Source organism: Carettochelys insculpta, chromosome 2, assembly GCF_033958435.1.
Source record: "Carettochelys insculpta isolate YL-2023 chromosome 2, ASM3395843v1, whole genome shotgun sequence".
NCBI lineage: Eukaryota > Metazoa > Chordata > Testudines > Carettochelyidae > Carettochelys > Carettochelys insculpta.
In genome coordinates this window covers 62464979-62484268 of record NC_134138.1, presented here as the reverse complement: position 1 = coordinate 62484268, position 19290 = coordinate 62464979, and the positions used below count along the sequence as shown (strand labels likewise).

General features: G+C 41.3%; 1 protein-coding gene across 2 annotated transcripts in view; it reads right to left on the bottom strand.

Annotated features, from left to right (window-relative positions):
• UBE2W (ubiquitin conjugating enzyme E2 W) overlaps positions 1-19290 on the bottom strand; it is a 53734-nt gene that overhangs the window by 8791 nt on the left and 25653 nt on the right. Inside the window, exons 1-5 of one of the 2 annotated variants that reach the window (XM_074987068.1) lie at positions 14385-14401; positions 11503-11594; positions 9728-9830; positions 6460-6615; positions 4293-4368 (exon numbers count right to left, since the gene is read on the bottom strand). In XM_074987068.1, the coding sequence (XP_074843169.1) occupies positions 4293-4368; positions 6460-6615; positions 9728-9830; positions 11503-11543 (376 nt within the window). In that variant the 5' untranslated portion in view covers positions 11544-11594; positions 14385-14401. Of the gene's footprint in view, positions 1-4292; positions 4369-6459; positions 6616-9727; positions 9831-11502; positions 11595-14384; positions 14402-19290 lie in introns of those variants that run through there. The other variant, XM_074987067.1, reaches the window with a different exon arrangement.

Below are 19290 nucleotides of genomic sequence, written 5' to 3'. Positions count from 1 at the left end.
AACTAGGGCTCACAGGCTTAGCTTGCTGGCTCTGGGATTCCATAAGATCGGAGGACTTTTACAGTTCTGCAAGCCCAAGTGAACTGACATGGGCTAGCCACAAGTGCTTCATTCCAGTGTAGACATACCCTAAAAGCACGCAGTAAAGAAAAAAAAAGTCCACACACATTCAAATTCCACAGGAATTGAGAGTTTTGTCAGGTTTCCATATCTCCATATTCCCCAGTGCTACTGCAGATACTTTTTTGCCTGAGGTTTAGAAACATCTTCCTAATCCAAGCTTATAGTAAAATTATTTGCATTGTTAGAGAATTGTGCAATAACTTGTTATTGAAATATACATGTCAAATAATTCTAGATAAATGAATATAGCAGCAGTATTACACAAATAAAAATACATAAAGAAATTTTGGATTTTTGAATGCATCTCTACTGATGCAACATTTCAAATGTCAGCTGAAACTGCTTCAAGGTTGTGTAAACCAGGAAACACAGTTTGTGATATTTGCAAAACCTTTGTTCTATATACATAGTAAGATGAATCAGAGCAACACAAAGACTCCAGGTATGACTCCTGCAACAAGTAAAAACTCAAGGCCACAAAAGGAGAACAGTAAGGAGGATACCTGTTATTGTACGGTAAGAACTGGGTAGTGGCAGCAGGGTTGACAGGAGAGATTATACACAAATAGGAAGATAATACATTTTTGCTTATTTTGCTAAAAATTTTAAGAGTAAGTTATTTATTCTGATGTATGCACAAGTATTTAAATACAGGTACACAGATAAGGTTGGTAAAGTGTCTGCACAAAGGTATCAAATGAGGGATACTGGATAAGTGATTTAACAACAAGAGAATGGAAAAGGTATGGGGAAACCATACTAGGTATCTGAAAAGCATCTCTGGTTGGCCTCAGACGAGCTAATTTAGTCATTTAATTTTCTTGCCTTACCTGTTTTTTCAGGTATATTAATTTAGAAGTGAGAATATTATTGTTCTAAAAGGTACATAACAAAGGATACAAGAAACTTTTTAAGCCTAAATAAAAAAAAGTCTTGATCTTGTCAATACTTCTGCACTGTCTACGCTTGACTTCATGGCAACAGCAGGAAAGCGAAGAACTAAACTTAACTTTGACAAGACTAGTTGGACAGGGTGCACTAAAGCTAATGGGCAAGTACCTAAACCATCTACAGTCCAGGAAAGGCAAGTGCAATCAGGAACACTGGTTTGGGACAAACAGTATCCTCTTTCCACAGGAATCTCTCTCCAGTCTAGGCAGGGGAGACTCAGGAATACAAAAACACCATAAGTGACAGTGTCTTTGGAGGTCCAAGACAAAGTTCCCAAACAGTCATATAATTAGATGGGGGTGAGGGCAACTCTTAAGAGTCATGTGCCTGTGCCACTCTCTTCAAAGGCCCCATTTCAGCATTACTTCCCCATTCACAAGGCTATGATCCAACTGCCAACCGATTCTTGGAGAAGGGGAAAACATCTGATCCCCTACAACTGTGAAATGGGAAAAATGGGTCTGAGTGTTTCCTCACTCTTCAAAAAGGGTAGATTGTAACATTCTAAGAGAAGGCTGAGGACAGCTCTTCCAAAGAAGCAGGAAGATCAGCTCAAGATAAATTTCTCAATGTCCCACAATCCAGAACATCTTCAAATAAAGTAATTAGATTTTTAACAATTCCTTTCTATTTTCCACTGCTGGTGCTATTGTCATATAGCAGCAGCAGAGTAATTACACTTATAGTATATGCAATTAAGGTGAGAAAATAGTAAGGGCAATGTAGCATACTTCTGATGGAATTCTGTACCAAATTAAAAAAAAAAATCGGCACACAATATTCCAAAATTCTGCAAAACACCATATATATTATCAATCAATCAATAAATGTGTAAATCCAGCATGGTGGTGGGAAACACAGACCACGGACTGCACAAAGAAGGGAGACCACCCTACAAAACCCTCCTCGCCCCCACGGTAGACACAGACTCAGTGGTGAAGCTACACTGAACTTGGACATAACGCAAGGGCTATGCCTGCAACCCAGGCATGCCTCTCCATGCCACGTACACCAAGATAGTAAATGAGAGGGACAGCATCTCACACTGTCTCAGGTGTGGGGCAAGCAGGGTCAGCTCAGGCGAATCCAAGTGTGGAGGACCTTACTGTGCGGGGGATCTACTCATGGAGTGAGAGGGTTTTGTGTATGACAATCTGGGTGTCGGAAACTCTGAGGGATCTGGGGGAAATGTGGATGCACAGTGAGTTCTAGGAGCAAGGGGAATAGGAGACTTTGGGAGGGTGGTCCAAGTAAAGGTGGTTGTGAGAGATGTCTGAATGCAGGGGAATAAGTGGATGCTTAGGTGTAGCTGGTGGGGGCTCAGTGGGATTCAGATGCAGGGGGCTAATAAGGGTGGCGGGACTTGTCAGGGTGAGAGCTGGTCTCATCTTTTTCCTTTAGACGTGAACTGTTCCTTAACAGTCATCAGAACTACACTTTACATGACGAGATCATCCAAATTTGCACTCCTTTTGTTTGTTTGTTTATGAGTGGTACATTGAGCATGTCCCTTAAACACATTGGTCACATGATCTTCTTGGTTAAACCACTTATCCATTCCAACCTTTACATTTTATTGAATGGATAATGTACTCATGTTTCTTTTTTCCCCAACGCTCAGGGCCATCTATTAAAACAAAGTATTACTGAGTTTCCCTTTCAATCTTTCTGTTTTCATCCTGCGACATATTATGCCATTTCTCTCTCTCAGTCAGAGCCAGGCATTCATTACCTTAGCTCTATTTTCTTCTCCATTTTCATAGATTCCAGAATCTTGAAACTTTGCAATTTTGATTGTTTGCTCATCTAGTTTCAGCAATAATTCTTTAGTATTCGCATGCTTTAAAAATTCTAAATTTTTCCAGGATCAACCAGAGAAAACACTGACTAGAGTGAGATAAATGAAGGCCAGAAAAACATGTTATAAGAGAAGAAATGGGAAGTGATTATTGAAATGCTCTTGAAATATTACCTTAGCCTTGTGAATGACAGAATTTAATATATTTTAAACTCTGGATTCAATTTTGAAACTCAGAATAAGTTAATGTATATGCCAATGACAAACAGTTTAAAGTTAGCTAAATACATATCAGGCGCCCCAACGACCTCGGTCAAGGGACTGACGATGATGAAATACATATCAGTGAAGTTGATACTGTTAAGTTCTCATTGGGGCCAGTATAACACATTACAGTAAATTCTACTAGAAAAGAGTATTTAACCTGAAGGATCTCAGAATTTTAGGAACTATTTACTTAAGAGCTGTTTGGAGCCCATTAATTCCGAAAATAAGGAGCAAACAGCTCTTGGAAGCATTTTTTTTTGGGAGTTGCCGCAAATCTTCCAATGCCAAGTAATGACAATCATGCAAGATGTTTATCCTTCAATTAAAATATCCAATATTTAAATATTTCAGAGAACACAGTGTTAGATGCACTTTACCAGCATAAAATCTATTGTATTTAATAGGTCAGGATTATCATATTAAAATAGTTACAGCATTCTGGTTTTGCTAACCTATATTTTGAATACTCATCTAGAATAGCTAGAGAGAAGATCCTTACTCAAACTGCTTCCAAACAGCATGAGAAGAACTAATAAACATCTCCTTTCTTTTCAGCTTTTTAATTTCAACCAGCAATTTCCCAAGTCTGCTGCTCATAAAATATTCATGGTGTAAGATCTTAAAAATCAACCAATTGTTCCGACTGATTTTTTTCACTCTGAAACTTCTGTTTTATGTCTGGGTGGATTGCAGAGATCAATGTAAGTTTGCAGATTTTACATCCTAATCAGTTTTCCTATTAAAATATAATTTATTTCCTTACAAAAAATATTTTATTGGTGTCCTGACAAATGTTTATATTCCAAATTCACTAAGTCTTTTAAAGCATTTAAAGTGACTTAAAATCCTTTCAGAATTGCTACGCAAAGGTGCCTACTGTCACCTTTCCTGTTCTTGATCACAATGGACAGGATTATGAGAAGGACAATGGATGGCCATCAACAGGGCATTCAGTGCACACTTTTCAAACAACTAGAGGACATTGATTTTGCAGATGTCGTCACCCTCCTTTCACACCAACATGAAAGCATGGAAGAAAAGGTCACAGTACTATACAAAACTGCCTCAAGGATTGGACTGAGTGTTAGCAAGGGAAAGACCAAGACGCATCCTAGTGGGCCTCTGAAATTCCTATTCCAAATTAAATACTCACCATGATACCACCACTTTGTTTTCTTTGGATTTTTGTTACATGTTCTTACATAAAATGAATTATCTGGAGGTCGCCTCTGTAATAGAAAAAAACTAAAAATAATCAAATGATCAATATCACTTATAGCATGGTTTCCCAAACTGGGGAGTGTGAAGAAATTCTAGGGTGGGGGGGGGGGCATAAGGTGACCTAGCACCCCGCCATCATTCTCTCCACCCAAAAAAAGAGACGGCCTTTGCTACTTGCTCTCAGCGCCCTGCCATTTTACATGGATGACCCACAAAAGAAGCTATAAGAACCAGGCAGCTAGCAAAGACTCACGTGGAGCTAGCTGCCTCCTGCAAAGGTGATGGACTGTGGGTGGAGCAGGAGAAGGAAGATGGGGTAGGAGCAGGGGCTAGTGTTGCCTGGCTTTGTGGGAGTGGAGGGGCTCAAGAGGGTTGTTTGCAGGGCTTGGGCAGCTCAGGCTGGCAGGGGGGCGGCTGGCCCTGGCAGTACGGGGCAGCTTGGGCTGGTGGGCAGACAGCTGACCCCAGAAGCATGGGGCTTGGGTAGCTGGCACATGGCAGGGGTGGGTGGCTGGTGGGCAGGCAGCTGGTTCCAGCAGTGTGGGGCTCGGGTGAGGGGCTCCAGTAGTTCAGATGTCAGGTGGGTGGGTGGCTTGCTCAGGCAGCTCTGGAGGCTGGCACGGGACTCAGTCAGCTGGCCTGCTGGGGCTGCACCAAGCACCCGCAAGGGACCAAGAAAAACTATTTGTGCTTATTTTTAATGTTAAGTAACATCTTTATATCTAGTTTTTTGTGTTTATTTTAAATTATGAATTGAATTTTTTGTTAAAAAACGGGGGTGGATGATGGTAAAAAAGAGATGGGAAGCCCTCAGTGTCTCAAAAAATCAAAAGGGGGGTGTGATGCTGAAAAGTTTGGGAACCACTGACAGAGTGATTTTATCTAAACAAGCTTTTATGGTCAAAGAATAAATGCTCTCTGTTTTGTAAATGTTTTAAATGCAGGGTCTTTCTAGTCACTTTACCCTTTTTCCATCATGAATTTTAAGCGGAGATACCCAGATAGAGAAAAAAAATTTGCAAAAATTTTAGAATGTTTAGGCATAGAAAATTAACCTCTCTTATTTGCAAAGGCAAATGGAACTCAAAACACTGCCAAACTAAAATATTTCTGAAGTTTGACTTCAAAGTACCGCAATCATAGTTTCAAGTTCCTGTCTATACGAAGTCTCTCATAACTTGGTGAGACTGACCAGATAAAACTTGTGTTAGTCCTTCACTCATGAACATCGGCAGCCTATCAATTGCCTAACCTGTCAAACAGTTTTCTAAACAGTATTTAAGGAAAAATGACAGGATAGTTACAGTGAAAAGAGGAAGTGTCACACAAATAAATAGTTAAAAGCATTGTTTTGTGCCCCAGTATTTTCCTGCAAATAAGTGGAACTCAGATTGTGATGTGGTGAGAGCAGACATCTGGCAAAAAGGATCATGCAAGAGCTGACTGCTGTAAAACAAATCTAACTTCAAGCGTCATCTTACTCTGAAAAACATGTATGTAAAATAACCAAGACTTTTTATTCCATGGATCTGCTCCAAAAGCCGTATCAAATTAAAGTGACAAAAATATACTGTTCACTATGTGACTCTTCTGTGCTAAGAGAACAAACTGGAAAAGTGAAGGGTAAGAAAAAAAAGAACCTGTTAATGTCTCTTACCGAGATTAATTTGGTTCTTTACAAATTAAAAATATTTCCTCCTACAAAATCTGTAATAGAGCAAGTTGACATCTGTACTATTCAACAGTGTACATTTTAATACACTCACTTGTGCTTCCTTTAGAGTCAACATAAGCTGTCCTAAAAATGCATTTCAGCTAGTAACTGGTACATTTTAAATGGCCTACTCTATTAAAGTCTATTTTCTTCCAGTACTCATCTATAAGCGGCCTACTGGCAGAGCACAACTACCACGGAATTACTGTTCTGTTATCTCTTCAGTTCTCGTATAATATTGTCTTAGCTGGCACTGCCAAAACACTTCTTTTTTTTAATTTATGGTATATTTACATATTAGAAAAAAAGATAATATTCAAGTGAGAAATAAAACTTGCAGGTGTCATTTACTTTACTCAGAGTGCATTTTACAAACAAAACTTACCTTTTCTTTGCAGCTGGAAAGCATGCTAATAATGCTAAGACAAACTGATTGCACTGAAAGAGCAGGGGACCAGTCTTCTGTTAGAATGGATAAACAGATATGACCATTGCTATAAACATGAGGGTGAACAGGAATATTGTCACCTGTAAACATGACCTAAAAAGAATAAAATACAGTTAGTACTTGTTAACATTTAAATTGAGAGACAGACATGCCTATGTCTTCTGGAAACAATGCCTTATAGTTAAAAGCCAAATTGCACCACCTTTTCTTACTTTGAGCAGTATCTTTTAATGTAAGGATGGCAGAATCTGGTCCAAAATAAGTAGTATGGATGGCAGAAACAACTAGTATGAAGAGCTGAAAGTTTAAATGTAATCACTACTTATAAAGCAGCAGCGTAACACAGAAATGTGCAAAGACAGCTTCTCTATATTTTAATAATATAAAGACATCACAAACATTTTTCAGTCTTAGAGCCTTGTCTTATTCTGTAGAGAAAAGAATGTGCACTGTGTTTCAATAGTTCCATAACCAACATTATTCAACTGGAAATATAAGATTCACAAAGGAACAAATCACCTACAATCACAAATACAATAGAATCTGTGTTTGGGAAAACTGATGCAGCAGAAAAATGCTTGGTAATTAATGCTATATACCAAAAAAGTTGCAATTCATTAAACCACAGCATGCTGCCACATATGAAATACGTAATTTTAGACTGTCTCCCAGTTCTGCAATGAACAAAATAACTCTCCAAAAAGTGTTTAGAAATAGGCAGGAATCGAACTATAGTCAAAACAAGGAAAGAAGAATGATCCTGGCAATTACTGCCCATAAGTCAAACCTCTATCAGTAATCAAATATAAATTGGGTCCAGAATTCAAAAGAAGAAACAAGAGAAGTGAGGGAAAGAAACACCCTCAGCAGCCACTCAACTCATCACCCAACCATCAGCAATTTCCCACAGTATGCATCCATCACTAGATGATAGGACAATTCCTTTGAGATATATATTATGGCCTAAAAGCTGAGAGCCTCTCAAATATTTTATGAATACATTATCATGACGTATCATGAAGTAAGGAAGCATCTTCATGACCAATTTATATACGGGGAACTGCAGCAGAAAAAGCAAACAACTTGCATAATGTCACATTAGACATCTCTTGTGGTAGAGACGGGAACTGAACTCCAGACCAATGCCTTAACTACCACATCAAACCATCACTTTGAACTTGTATACCGCAACTACTGGTATTCCTTAAATAGTGGAAGTCATTTTTTCAGATGTCCAGCAATACAACTCTTTTTCAAACTAATGTGTCTCCTTCAAAAAAAGAAAACTATGTAACAGCTCAGTAAGCGAATGCATGCACACTATGAGAAAACACACTTGAGACAGAAAACAACTGAGTACTTAAATGACAGAAGTTTACACTGTTATTTTATGCTATATATGTACTTTTGTTAGAAGCAAGGTGTTCAATTATACAAGATACACTTATATGGCAGAATTTTTACTAACAGAGGTTCTAACTATCTAACAGTTAAGCATCCATTACTTAAATACTTAATTGTTTTCTGTACTAACCAGTGTACATGTATTGGTCTGTTTTACAGTAGCACACAGCCACACACACACTTGGCAATGAGTACAAAGATTACCTACTTGGAACCAAATGAAAGTGGCTACCCTCTTGTAGATCACCTATCAGTACATCTGCACCAGCAGGTTTGCAGTGAAGTACAGGTGCCAGTTTGTTCATTAAAACCTATGACTGAAAAGTCAGCATTCTAGTTTTTACCATAGCACCCAAACGTAATTTTGTGGTTAAACTTTTCTGATGGCTTTCTGAACACCTTGCAACAAAAACGTCTCCACAAAAATCACCACAATTAGTACTACAGTAAACCCTCGATTTAACGGACTAATGGGGGGGAGGGGTGTCCACTATTCCCGAAATTCCGTTAAACGTGAGGATTTACTACCCACCCATCCCCACCAGACTCCCCAAGGCCCAGGACTCACCTGCCAAAAAACAAACAAAAAAAATCCCAAACAAACAAAAAAAAATAAAAACCAAACAAACCTGGCACTCACCAGAGCCACCACCACTGGATGAGCTCCTGGACCCTGTCCTGTAGCTGGAGCCACCTCACCCTGCACGGCTGGAGGGACCACCACCAGAGCTGCCATGTGCTCCTCCCACCAGGGATGGGGCACATTTGCAAGTACAAATCAGCTCATGTAGGTGCCCCGCTCCTGGTGGAAGGAGCAGGTGGTGGTGCCGGCTCAAATAAGTCTCAACTTGTTTTTTTTAAGGGGGGGGAGACGAGGGGATTTTACGGACCCCAGTGGACTTCGGGAACAAAGGGGCACACACCTATTGTTCCCGAAGTCTGCTAAATTGGGGTCTGTAAAAATCGAGGGTTTACTGTAATTCACAAACTCAAAAACTTTCAGCTAAGAGGTCAAAACAGACAGGAAGACTAAAGTATTCTCACTCTGTGTTTCCTCTTCCTTTTTCCAGTGGGTAGAGAGAGGGTCTTCTGCATGCCAACCGTCCCCTTGAAAGCCCCACTTTGTAACATTCCCTCCAGTTGTGGAGGATAAATGTAGTGCAATACTGAAATTGCTCCTTTAGTTGGTTTGATACTGTCACTAAACATCAACAAAGCAACTTTTCCAATAGGACAGTGCACTTCCTCTGAAGCACCTGCTGTTGAGTCAGGTTAAAAATGAACTAAGTTTGCTCCTTAACTCGTGTGGAATCAAGTCTCTCCTGTCATGCCACAACACCTATATTTTTACTCCCCTGCCACAGCTGAGACTCTACCTGTACCTCAGCAGTACAAACAGGAGCAGCAGAGAAACTTCCAGGAGAGTGAAGCTGAAAAGCAGCAGTAAATTTTGGAGCCAAGAACAGAAATAAAAAGAACATATTTTATTTCTACTCCGCAAAAGCAGAGAATCACCACTCTTGTATTGCTCTCTCATTTGTTATAAAAAGTCCCCAACAGGATTCAAGGCAAATTCAGAAATGTCAGATTTACTCTGCTCTTCCTAAGAGAAGAAGTGGATGTATTTCTAGTTTGCAGGAATATTTTTAAAAGAGGTGGCAACTGCACCATTGAGTATACAACTGAAACCATGAAACTAAGAATCTTAAAATTACAAGATGTGGCAACAATGTTAATATTCAGCATATGCAATGCAGCTATAAAAAAAGGCAGGTAAGCAGGGGAGACAGTAACTAATTACCTGTGGAGAATCAAAAGGATATCGACTACTGAACTTAAATAAAAGCTGAAATTTCTCCCCTTCATATAATGTGCCTGGAGCACCTTCCATATCAACAATCCACCTAAAAAACCAGAAACAAATTGGTAACATATTACAGTAATTTAAAATAAAATACAAAAGAGTAACAATGAATAACCTACTAGCTGCACTGTGATTCGGTATCAGAATGACCACAAAAGTAAAAGTAAATACAGGTTGAACCTATAAAATCTGGGACACTCTGGTCCAGAGAGCCCCATTGGCCAGGCGTTGGGGTCAGCTGTGAGTCTGGTGGCTGGGAGCTCTGGCTAGACCGAGGCAGCTGCAGCCAGGCTACTGAGGGCCAGGAAGCTGGAAGCGCTGTAGCTCAGCTAGTGGCAGGGACCAGGGGAGCCACAGCCTGCTCCAGGAAGCTCTTGGAGGCTGGAACCAGGGAGTTGTAGCTAAGTTTGGGAAGGCAATGGCCAGGAGGCGAGCCAGTAGCAGAGGCCAGAGAAGGAGCTACAGACAGAGTCAGGAAGGTGTCATTTGGGGCTGGCAAACTAGTAGTGTGGGGCAGAGGTCAGGGAGGGAGCCCCGATGAATCAAAAGTGGACCACATTGATGCCAATAAAACCTTTCCAGTGTTCACATTTTTTTTCAGATATATACATGTAACTTCAAATAAAAGCATGTACTAGCTTATCCTTTAAGTTTAAAAACAATCCACATTACCTGTAATTCAATATTTTATTTTTCTCTTTTCCTTTTAACATATTGCCACAAGCTACAAGGGTTACACAGAACACGGACCTTTCTCTGGCTGTGTCTACACTACAAAAATAAATTCGAAGTTGCTTATTTTGAAGTGCAACTTCAAAGTAAGCATCTTCGAAGTTGAACGCCTACACACTCCCTACCTCCAAGTAGGGCACTACTCCATTCCCGGGAATGGAGTAAGGACTTCGAAGTTGGGCTCCCTACTTCAAAATTAACTTCGAAGTAAGGGAAAATGTGTGTAGACTCTCTGCTGGCTACTTTGAGGTAGTGCCTAACTCTGAAGTGAGGTTCTAGTGTACACACACCCTCTGTGTCACAGAATGAACAGGAGACATTTCACTAAATCACACTATTTTCTTCTCCTTCATTTTCCCCAACATTATGATTTAAAGTCAAGTCTACCTTAATGGCAACAACTAATGTATTTAGGAGCACACGATTAGTTTGCACACACTCTTTTCCTCATTCCTGTTCATGGCAAAGCCTGGTGTGAGATCATTTCACTTCTGCAATTTTAGATGGAAATGCACACTTATCACCCTTTGGATTTTGCATTCCCAAGTTCAGAACTTTTGGCACACCAAACAAAAACTCCAAATCAGACGATCATTGACAAAATGGGATACCATCTTGATTTAAGAAAAAAATGTAGATAAACTAAAGTAGTTTAGTTTAATTGCTTTGATCTAGAATGGTTTGTGAGAATTTAATTCTGCCATGCCAGATATGTATGGGTACACTTGCGCTGATTTTTAAAAAAAATCCACACAAAAGTGCAAACATCACCTACCTAGACTTTGTAGAGGGCAACAAAATGTATTATACCGCACATTACCCAGTTTATGTTACTAATCAACATACTATGTAGTGTGCTCGTGAATCATGTCACCTTTTTACATCCAGGGATCAACAAGAGCAAATATACTAGAGAAAAATATTTTGCTTGGCTATAATTTGAGCCAATGTAGAAACATGAAAAATATTTACACACTCACTGCGTAATTGAATTCTGAACACTCTTTTCATTTAACGTCATTCCTGGAGGTGGGTCATTCTGCAAAGCCAACAGTTCTTTCTGTAGTCTCTTCTAAAAAGAACATAAACAGTACTTGAAATATTGCATAAACTATATATTACAGGAAAGTTCATTAAACTGCATTTTCCTATTAAAGCAAAATAAAAATTACCAAAATCTACTCAAACAACTTGAAATACAAGCTCATGCCATAAAAATTAAACAATTATAGTTGGTTAGATTAAAAAAAGTCATAAGCCTCAAACTCAGTCATGTTCTCTTTTATAAAATTCCAAATATATTTACAATATGTTATTGGCAATTGTCAATCCAAACAAGATCATGGTATACACGTAAGAGTTCTAGTCAGGTGACAGATAACTCATTTATAGCTGATAAGACTAACCTGAAAGTGGCACAGCTTGTTACAAACCTATTTACAATCTATCTCACCCGTTCTTAAGATAAAGCAAATGAAGCAGGTAATATAATGGTACCTAGCAAAGACTTTGACAACAACACAGAGAATTCAGGGCTCTCTAGTTAATATTTTGTACTTAAACCAGGGATTCATCCTCTACTGTAGAAAAAAATGCACCATATCCTCCCAAGTTTAAAGCTCGACTGCCAAATGAATTCTGCAAATTTAGAAAGCTGTTAGTTTGAGTAAAGTAAAAAATGGATTCCTTAAGAAATTTGACATTTGTATCAGCTTTTTCTTTGCCCTAATGAGCCTAACAGATTAACATTCTTCAAACATTCCACAGAATTGAAATAAATTACAATCTTGTGCACAGATCAAATATAAAACAATTAGGATGTAATTAAGATAAAGTATTAACCATTGTATCTAATTATGATTTCATACCAAGAGCCACTGTAACAAAGGTAACTGCTCAAACCTACGGGATATTCTGATGTGAGTGTCTCAATCCCTCATGAAAGCCATTCCACTAGTTATGAACAGTCATTGGAATAGGGAACTGAATTTGGGTCACCTACAGTACAGAACAGTGCATTAACACCTGAGTTATTGGGTAGCCTTAGGTGCTTTTTTCTCCTACCTAATCAATCTATTCCACTTTGTATAAATAGCTGTTGGGCAAGAAAGAGACCAAATAGCATCCTGGTGGTTTAGGCACTCACTTGGAAAGTGAGAGACTGAAGTTCATGTCCTTGCTCCAATGACTGACTATTTTTGGTTCTCTGTGCCTTAAATATTGAGTCTGTTCTGGAATGGCTATGGTCTGAAGAAGTGGGTCTGTCCCACGAAAGCTCATCACCTAATAAATTATTTTGTTAGTCTTTAAAGTGCTACTGGACTGCTTTTTATTTCTACTCAGTGGAACAGCTTTGCACAGGAGAGAGAGAGAGAGAGAGCGCGAGCGAGAGAGATTTCACTACATCCTCTAGCCTTCTATTTAGGGCATTCTACTGCAACATGAGCGCATTTCAACTTGCATCTTCCTCCACGCCAGTCAGAATGGGGAACTGCACCTAGCTCTCCTGCATCCCAGCTGAGTTCATTACCCTTTGGGGTTAGGTTTATAGAGTACTGCCCACCACTTCCATGTTTTTTGGATGAAATTTGCAAGCTTGTGTCCAATGCAAAAATTGTTGCAGCAGTGATGAAACATGCATTTTCAGTGGGCTACTTAACAAGACTGTTTGTTCTCTAATGGTACACATCAGTATTTTAAAAGGTTTTGCGTTAAATAAATGTATCAAGAATTATCCCAAAAATTAAGCATTACAAACAAAGGAAGTCAGATGTAAGGTTACACTTACAAGAAATAAAAGATATGTTAAGATATGGAAACACACAGAAGAGAAATGAATGAAGACTGCACATGCAGCGTAATTTATGACTGTTGGATTCTGCGGCCTTAAAACCACTGTAATGTATAGTTATTTAATAGAAAGGCACACATCTTGCATATTCTTTGGACAGTAATACAAGCACTTAAATATTTTTATATTTGCATAGTTGATTACTGTAAATAAGAATATACTTATTTTGTTACGCGTCAGAAACTGTATCTTTGTACTGTAACTGAAGTTTAATGCTTTATTGCTCAACACATCTTGCAACAGGTTAAATGACCTGCTTCTTATTTTGCCAGCATTAACTAAAATCCTGCATAAATACTTCCAAGTTCTAGTGATATGTTGCTTTTGTTAGATCCAATCTATTTTACCTATAGAATTAAACCCGTACAGGAGATAAGTGGAGCCAATATACTTCAGATTATAAATACCGGTTTTTGCTTGAATCAAGCACTCAAGTTGTTTCAAAGCATCTGAGATCTGGCCCACAAGCATTACATTTTTGTTTTAAATATTTTAAACAATTGAGGCCTTTTGGGGGGGAGGGGGGAGAACTCCCACCACAAGTTTGGTAGCTCCAGAACCACCATTTTAAAAATTCTATTATTAATCACTGTTATTATCATTTCAGTTTTCAGACTGCAGAGGTGCAACTAGTGATGTACTGTATGGGTCTGTACTGGGACCTGTCCTACTCACAATATTCATAAACGATCTGGAGAAAGGGATAAATAGTGAGATGACAAGATTTGTAGATGATACTAAACTCTTCAAGATAGTTACATCCAAAGCAGACTGTGAAGAGCTTCAAAAGGATGTCACAAAACAAGGTGACCTGGCAACTAAATGGCAAATTAATTTTAATGTTGATAAACGCAAAGCAATGCGTATTGGAAAACAATGCCAAATATACGTACAAAATGATGAGGACTAAATTAGCTATTACCACTCAAGACTGATCTCTGAAAACAAATAGAGAGTTAGGAATCATTTAAAAAAGGACAGAGAATATAGAATCATAGAACTGGAAGTGACCTGAAGAGGTCTTGGAGTCGAGTTCCTTGCTCTCTTGGCAGGACCAAACAACTTCCACACGAGGGTTCCCCAACATTTATATAGTTGGAACCTGTTTTTTTCCAGTACCTTTTTGCAGCCCAAAAATATAAAGGCATATTAAAAAAAAGGAAAAATGAACACATTTTCCGTTTATTTATTCACAATAATAGTGCATAATATAAATATTGTTATAAAATACTTAAGTGCCTAACTTACTGTTATTGTCTTAACTACGTGGGAAAATATGAAATGTACCAAATTAATACGATTGTGTGCGATAATTTGTCTATTTTCTAAGGATTGGTATTTTTCTTCCAAGGACCGGTACAGGGCTGCAGACCACACTTTGGGAAACACTGATCTAGACCATCCCCGTGAGGTGTCTATCAACTGCTCTTAAGTATCTCCGGCAATGGAGATTCCACAACCTCCCTAGGTAATTTACTCCATTGTTTAACCACCCTGACAGTTAGGAACTTTTTCCTAATGTCTAATCTAAACTTCCCTGGCTGCAGTTTAAACTCACTGCTCCTAGTACTATCCTCAGAGGCCAAGGAGAACAGTTTTTCTCCATCCTCCTTGTAATGCTCTTTGAGGTACTTGAAAACTACTATCCTGTCCCCTCTAAGTCTTCTCTTTTCTAAATTAAAGAAGCTCAGTTCTTTCAGTATTCCCTCTTAGTTCATGTTCTCTAGAACTTTAATCATTCTTGTTGCTCTTCTCTGGACCTTCTCCAATTTCTCCACATCTCTCTTGAAACGTGGTGCCCAGAACTGGACACACTACTCCATCTGAGGCCTAATGAGCACCGAGTAGAGCAGAAGAATGACTGTCTTATTGCCTGTATATAAATCCATGGAACACCCACGTGTCAAATAAGGTGTTGAAATGTGGTTGTCTCATCTAAAAAGAAATCTTGTCCCTGGAAAAAGTTCAGAAATGGGCAACAAAAATTATCAGGGGTTCGGAACGGCTGCCATATGAGGAGAGAATAAAATGACAAACTTTTCATCTTAGAAAAGAGGAGACTAAGGGGGGGATATGATGGAGGTCTAGAAAATCATAACTGGCATGGAGAAAGTAAATAAGGATAAGTTACTTACATGTTCTCATAACACAAGAACTAAGGATCACCAAAAGAAATTAATAGATAGCAGGTTTAAAACAAAAAGAGAAGTTACTCACCTGTGTAGTAACGATGGTTCTTCAAGATGTGTCCCTGTGGGTGCTCCGCTGTAGGTGTCGGGCTCACCCCAGCACCGCAGCTCGGAAAATTTCCAGCAGTCTCCGTCAGGTCGCGCATGCGCTGATGCGCGTCGGTCCTTTGTGCACTTACGGTCACGTGCGCGATCCGGTCCCCGCCAGTTCCTGATCAACCGCTCCGGATGTCCCGGAAAAATACGAAACAGAGCTCCGAAGTGGGGAGGAACGGGTGGGTAGTGGAGCACCCACAGGGACACATCTCGAAGAACCATCGTTACTACACAGGTGAGTAACTTCTCTTTCTTCTTCGAGTGGTCCCCATGGGTGCTCCACCATAGGTGACTACCAAGCAGTAACCCCCCCCCCCCCAAAAAGGAGGTGGGTACCCGATTTATGCGCCGCTTGCCCTTGAAAGGACTGCTGTCGACAGGCTTGTATCCTCATCAAACATCCGGTGCATGGCGTAGTGCTTGGCAAAAGTGTCATAGGATGACCAAGTCGCCGCTCTGCAGATGTCTCAGCGCGATTCCCTTGAAGAAGGCCGTCGACGCCACCATTGCTCTAGTGGAGTGAGCCCTGGGCGGAACTGGTAGAGGAGTCTTGCAAAGCTCATAGCACAGTCTTATGCATGACACAATGTGGCTTGAAATCCTTTGTGAACATAGGCCTTCCCCTTTCGACCTGGATGCGAGGGACACCAGGAGTCTGTTTTCTGGAAAGGCTTAGTTCTATCTATGTAAAAGGCCAACACCCTTCTCACATCTAATAAGTGCAGCCATGCCTCTTTGCTTGAGTTGTGAGGCTTAGGATAAAACGAGGGTAGTATTATCGGTTTGTTAATGTGCAAGTCCGAAGAGACCTTTGGAACGAAGGCTAGGTGTAATCGCAAGACCACCACTTCCTTTGAGAACACTGTGCAGGGCAGTGTGGCCATTATTGCTGCAAGCTCACTCACCCAGCGAGCTGACGTAATTGCAAGAAGGAAGGTTGTCTTCGTGGTAAGTAACTGAAGGGGAACCGTAGCCAATAGCTCAAAGGGCGGTCCCGACAGCATGTGGAGGACCAAGTCCAAATTCCATGACTGCGGTATCGGTTTCCGAGGGGGATACAGATTTGCCAACCCCTTAAGAAGCGCATGAGAACAGGATGGGCGAATATAGTTGCTCCCTCCTCTTCGTGTCGAAAGGCTGAAATAGCCGCAAGATGAACCTTTATCGAGGATAGAGAGAGCCCCTTTTGTTTGAGTTCTAGTAGGTAGTCCAGAATTGTGGTTTAGGGGCATCCAGAGGTGTCAACGGCTTGGAAGAGCACCAGGAGGTAAACCACGTCCACTTGTGCTCGTAAGTCCTTCTGGTGGAAGTCCTCCGACTACACGCCAGGACTTGCTTCACTCCCTCTGAACATGTACTCTCTAGGGCGCTGAGCCATGGATTAGCCATGCCTGTAGGCGGAGTCCCGGCGGATGCGGATGCAGTATTGACCCTCAAGCCTGTGTGAGAAGGTCTGGTACTGCCGGTAGGGGAAACGGTCAGCGACATGCCATGCGTAGAAGCAGTGGGAACCATTGTTGTCGATCCCAGGTTGGAACTATGAGTATCATGCGTGCTCTCCCCCTTTTGGCTTTCTCCAAAACCTTGTGTATGAGTGTTGTGGGAGGGAACGCATAGAGTAGAGGGCCCTTCCATGTGATCATGAAGGTGTCCCCCAAGGATCCCTGTCCCATGCCCGCTCTGGAGCAGTACTGAGGACATTTCTTGTTGTTGTGAGTGGCGAACAAATCGATTTGGGGAAACCCCCATTTGTGAAACACTCGGTGGAGCAGGTCGGAACAGATCTGCCACTCGTGCGTGGGTGCAAAGTGTCTGCTGAGTTGGTCCGCCTTTACGTTGTGGACACCCGGCAAGTATGAAGCTCTTAGGGTTATGTAGCTGGCAACGCACCAGTTCCACAACCGGACAGCCGCCGCACAGAGTGCATGAGATCTGGCCCCTCCTTGTCAGTTTATATAAAACACGGTGGAGGTGTTGTCGGTATTTACCCCAACTACTTTCCCGTGCAGGTAATTCCGAAAATGTCTGCACGCATTGAACACTGCTCTGAGCTCTAGTATGTTTATATGCAGTGTCTTCTCCACGGGGGACCATAAACCTTGAGTGGCTTTGTTGTCCATGTGCGCTCCCCATCCCATATGGGATGCATCTGTTGTGAGAAAAATGGTAATTTGCGGTTGGCGGAAAGGCACCCCTACTAGTAGGTTCTTGGGGTTTGCCCACCACGCCAGTGACCTTCGCACCTCCGTTGTGGGTGATACCATCCTGTGAACGGTATGGGCTGATGGTTTGTACACGGTCGCCAACCAATGCTGCAAGCCTCGCATGTGCAGTCTGGCGTTTTGTACCACAAACATGGTGGTAGCCATGTGCCCCAGCAACTGTAGACATGTTAGGATTGGAACAGTGGGGCTGTACGTTATTACTTGTACCAGAGATTCGATGGCGCGAAAACGGGCATCGGGCAAGTATACCCTTGATGTAACAGAGTCTATTCGGGCTCCTATAAATTCTATATTTTGTGTGGGCTCGGTTTTTGACTTTGAGAGGTTGAGATGAGGGCCCAGTGAGGCAAATGTGCTTGTGGTGATGCGTGTCATCTGTAAGACCTCCGTTTTGGAAGTTCCTTTCAGTAGGCAGTCGTCCAAGTACGGAAAAACGAAGACGCCCTGTCTGTGTAGACCGCTAGGGTTTTGGTAAAGACTGCGGGTGCCGAAGAGAGACCGAATGGAAGGACTCTGTACTGGAAATGCTCTTTGCCTACTGTGAACCGGAGAAAATGCCTCTGTGCCGGATGAATTGTGATATGGAAATATGCATCCTGTAAGTCGAGGGCTGCAAACCAGTCTCCATCGTCTAGTGCCATGATTATGGAAGCCATTGTAGTCATTTTGAAGCGTTGTTTGCACAGATACCGGTTGAGAGCCCGTAAATCCAGGATGGGCCTCCAACCTTCTGTCGTCTTCTCTGTCAATAAGTACTGGGAGTAGTAACCTTTGCCTTGGAATTGTTCCGGTACTCTCTCCATCGCCCCTATGAACAAGAGGTGGTCCACCTCCTGTTTTAATTTTATGTGGTGAGAGGGGTCCCTGAGAAGGGGCCTGGTGGGAGGATTCGGTGGCGGCAACGATTGAAAAGGGACTGTGTACCCCATGGCTATAATCTCCAGTACCCATTTGTCTGTGGTGATGCTTTGCCATTGAGAGTAGAATGGCTTGAGTAGATCGTGAAATGTGTTGAGATTGGCACTGAGAGACGGTCTTGGTTTTGCAGTCCCCGACATACCCATCAAACCTGCTGTCTTATGTTTTGTCCGGAGGGGGCGCGGCCCTGCTGTGGTTGACGTCTAGGGGCCTTGTCCTGTTGTGGCTGTTGTTGGCGCCCCTGATCATACCCCCGTTGAAAATGAGTGCGCTGTGGTTGATAACTATAATGCCGTTGCTGAGGGTAGAACTTCTTTCTCCTGTATGGCGGGGTATCTATACCCAGGGTCCTAAGTGTAGCTCTCGAGTCCTTACTAGAGTGTAGAACTGAGTCAGTTGATTCTGCAAATAATTTCTGCCTGTCAAAAGGAAGATCTGCGATTTTTACTTCCAGATCCTTGGGAATGCCTGACGTCTGGAGCCACGATT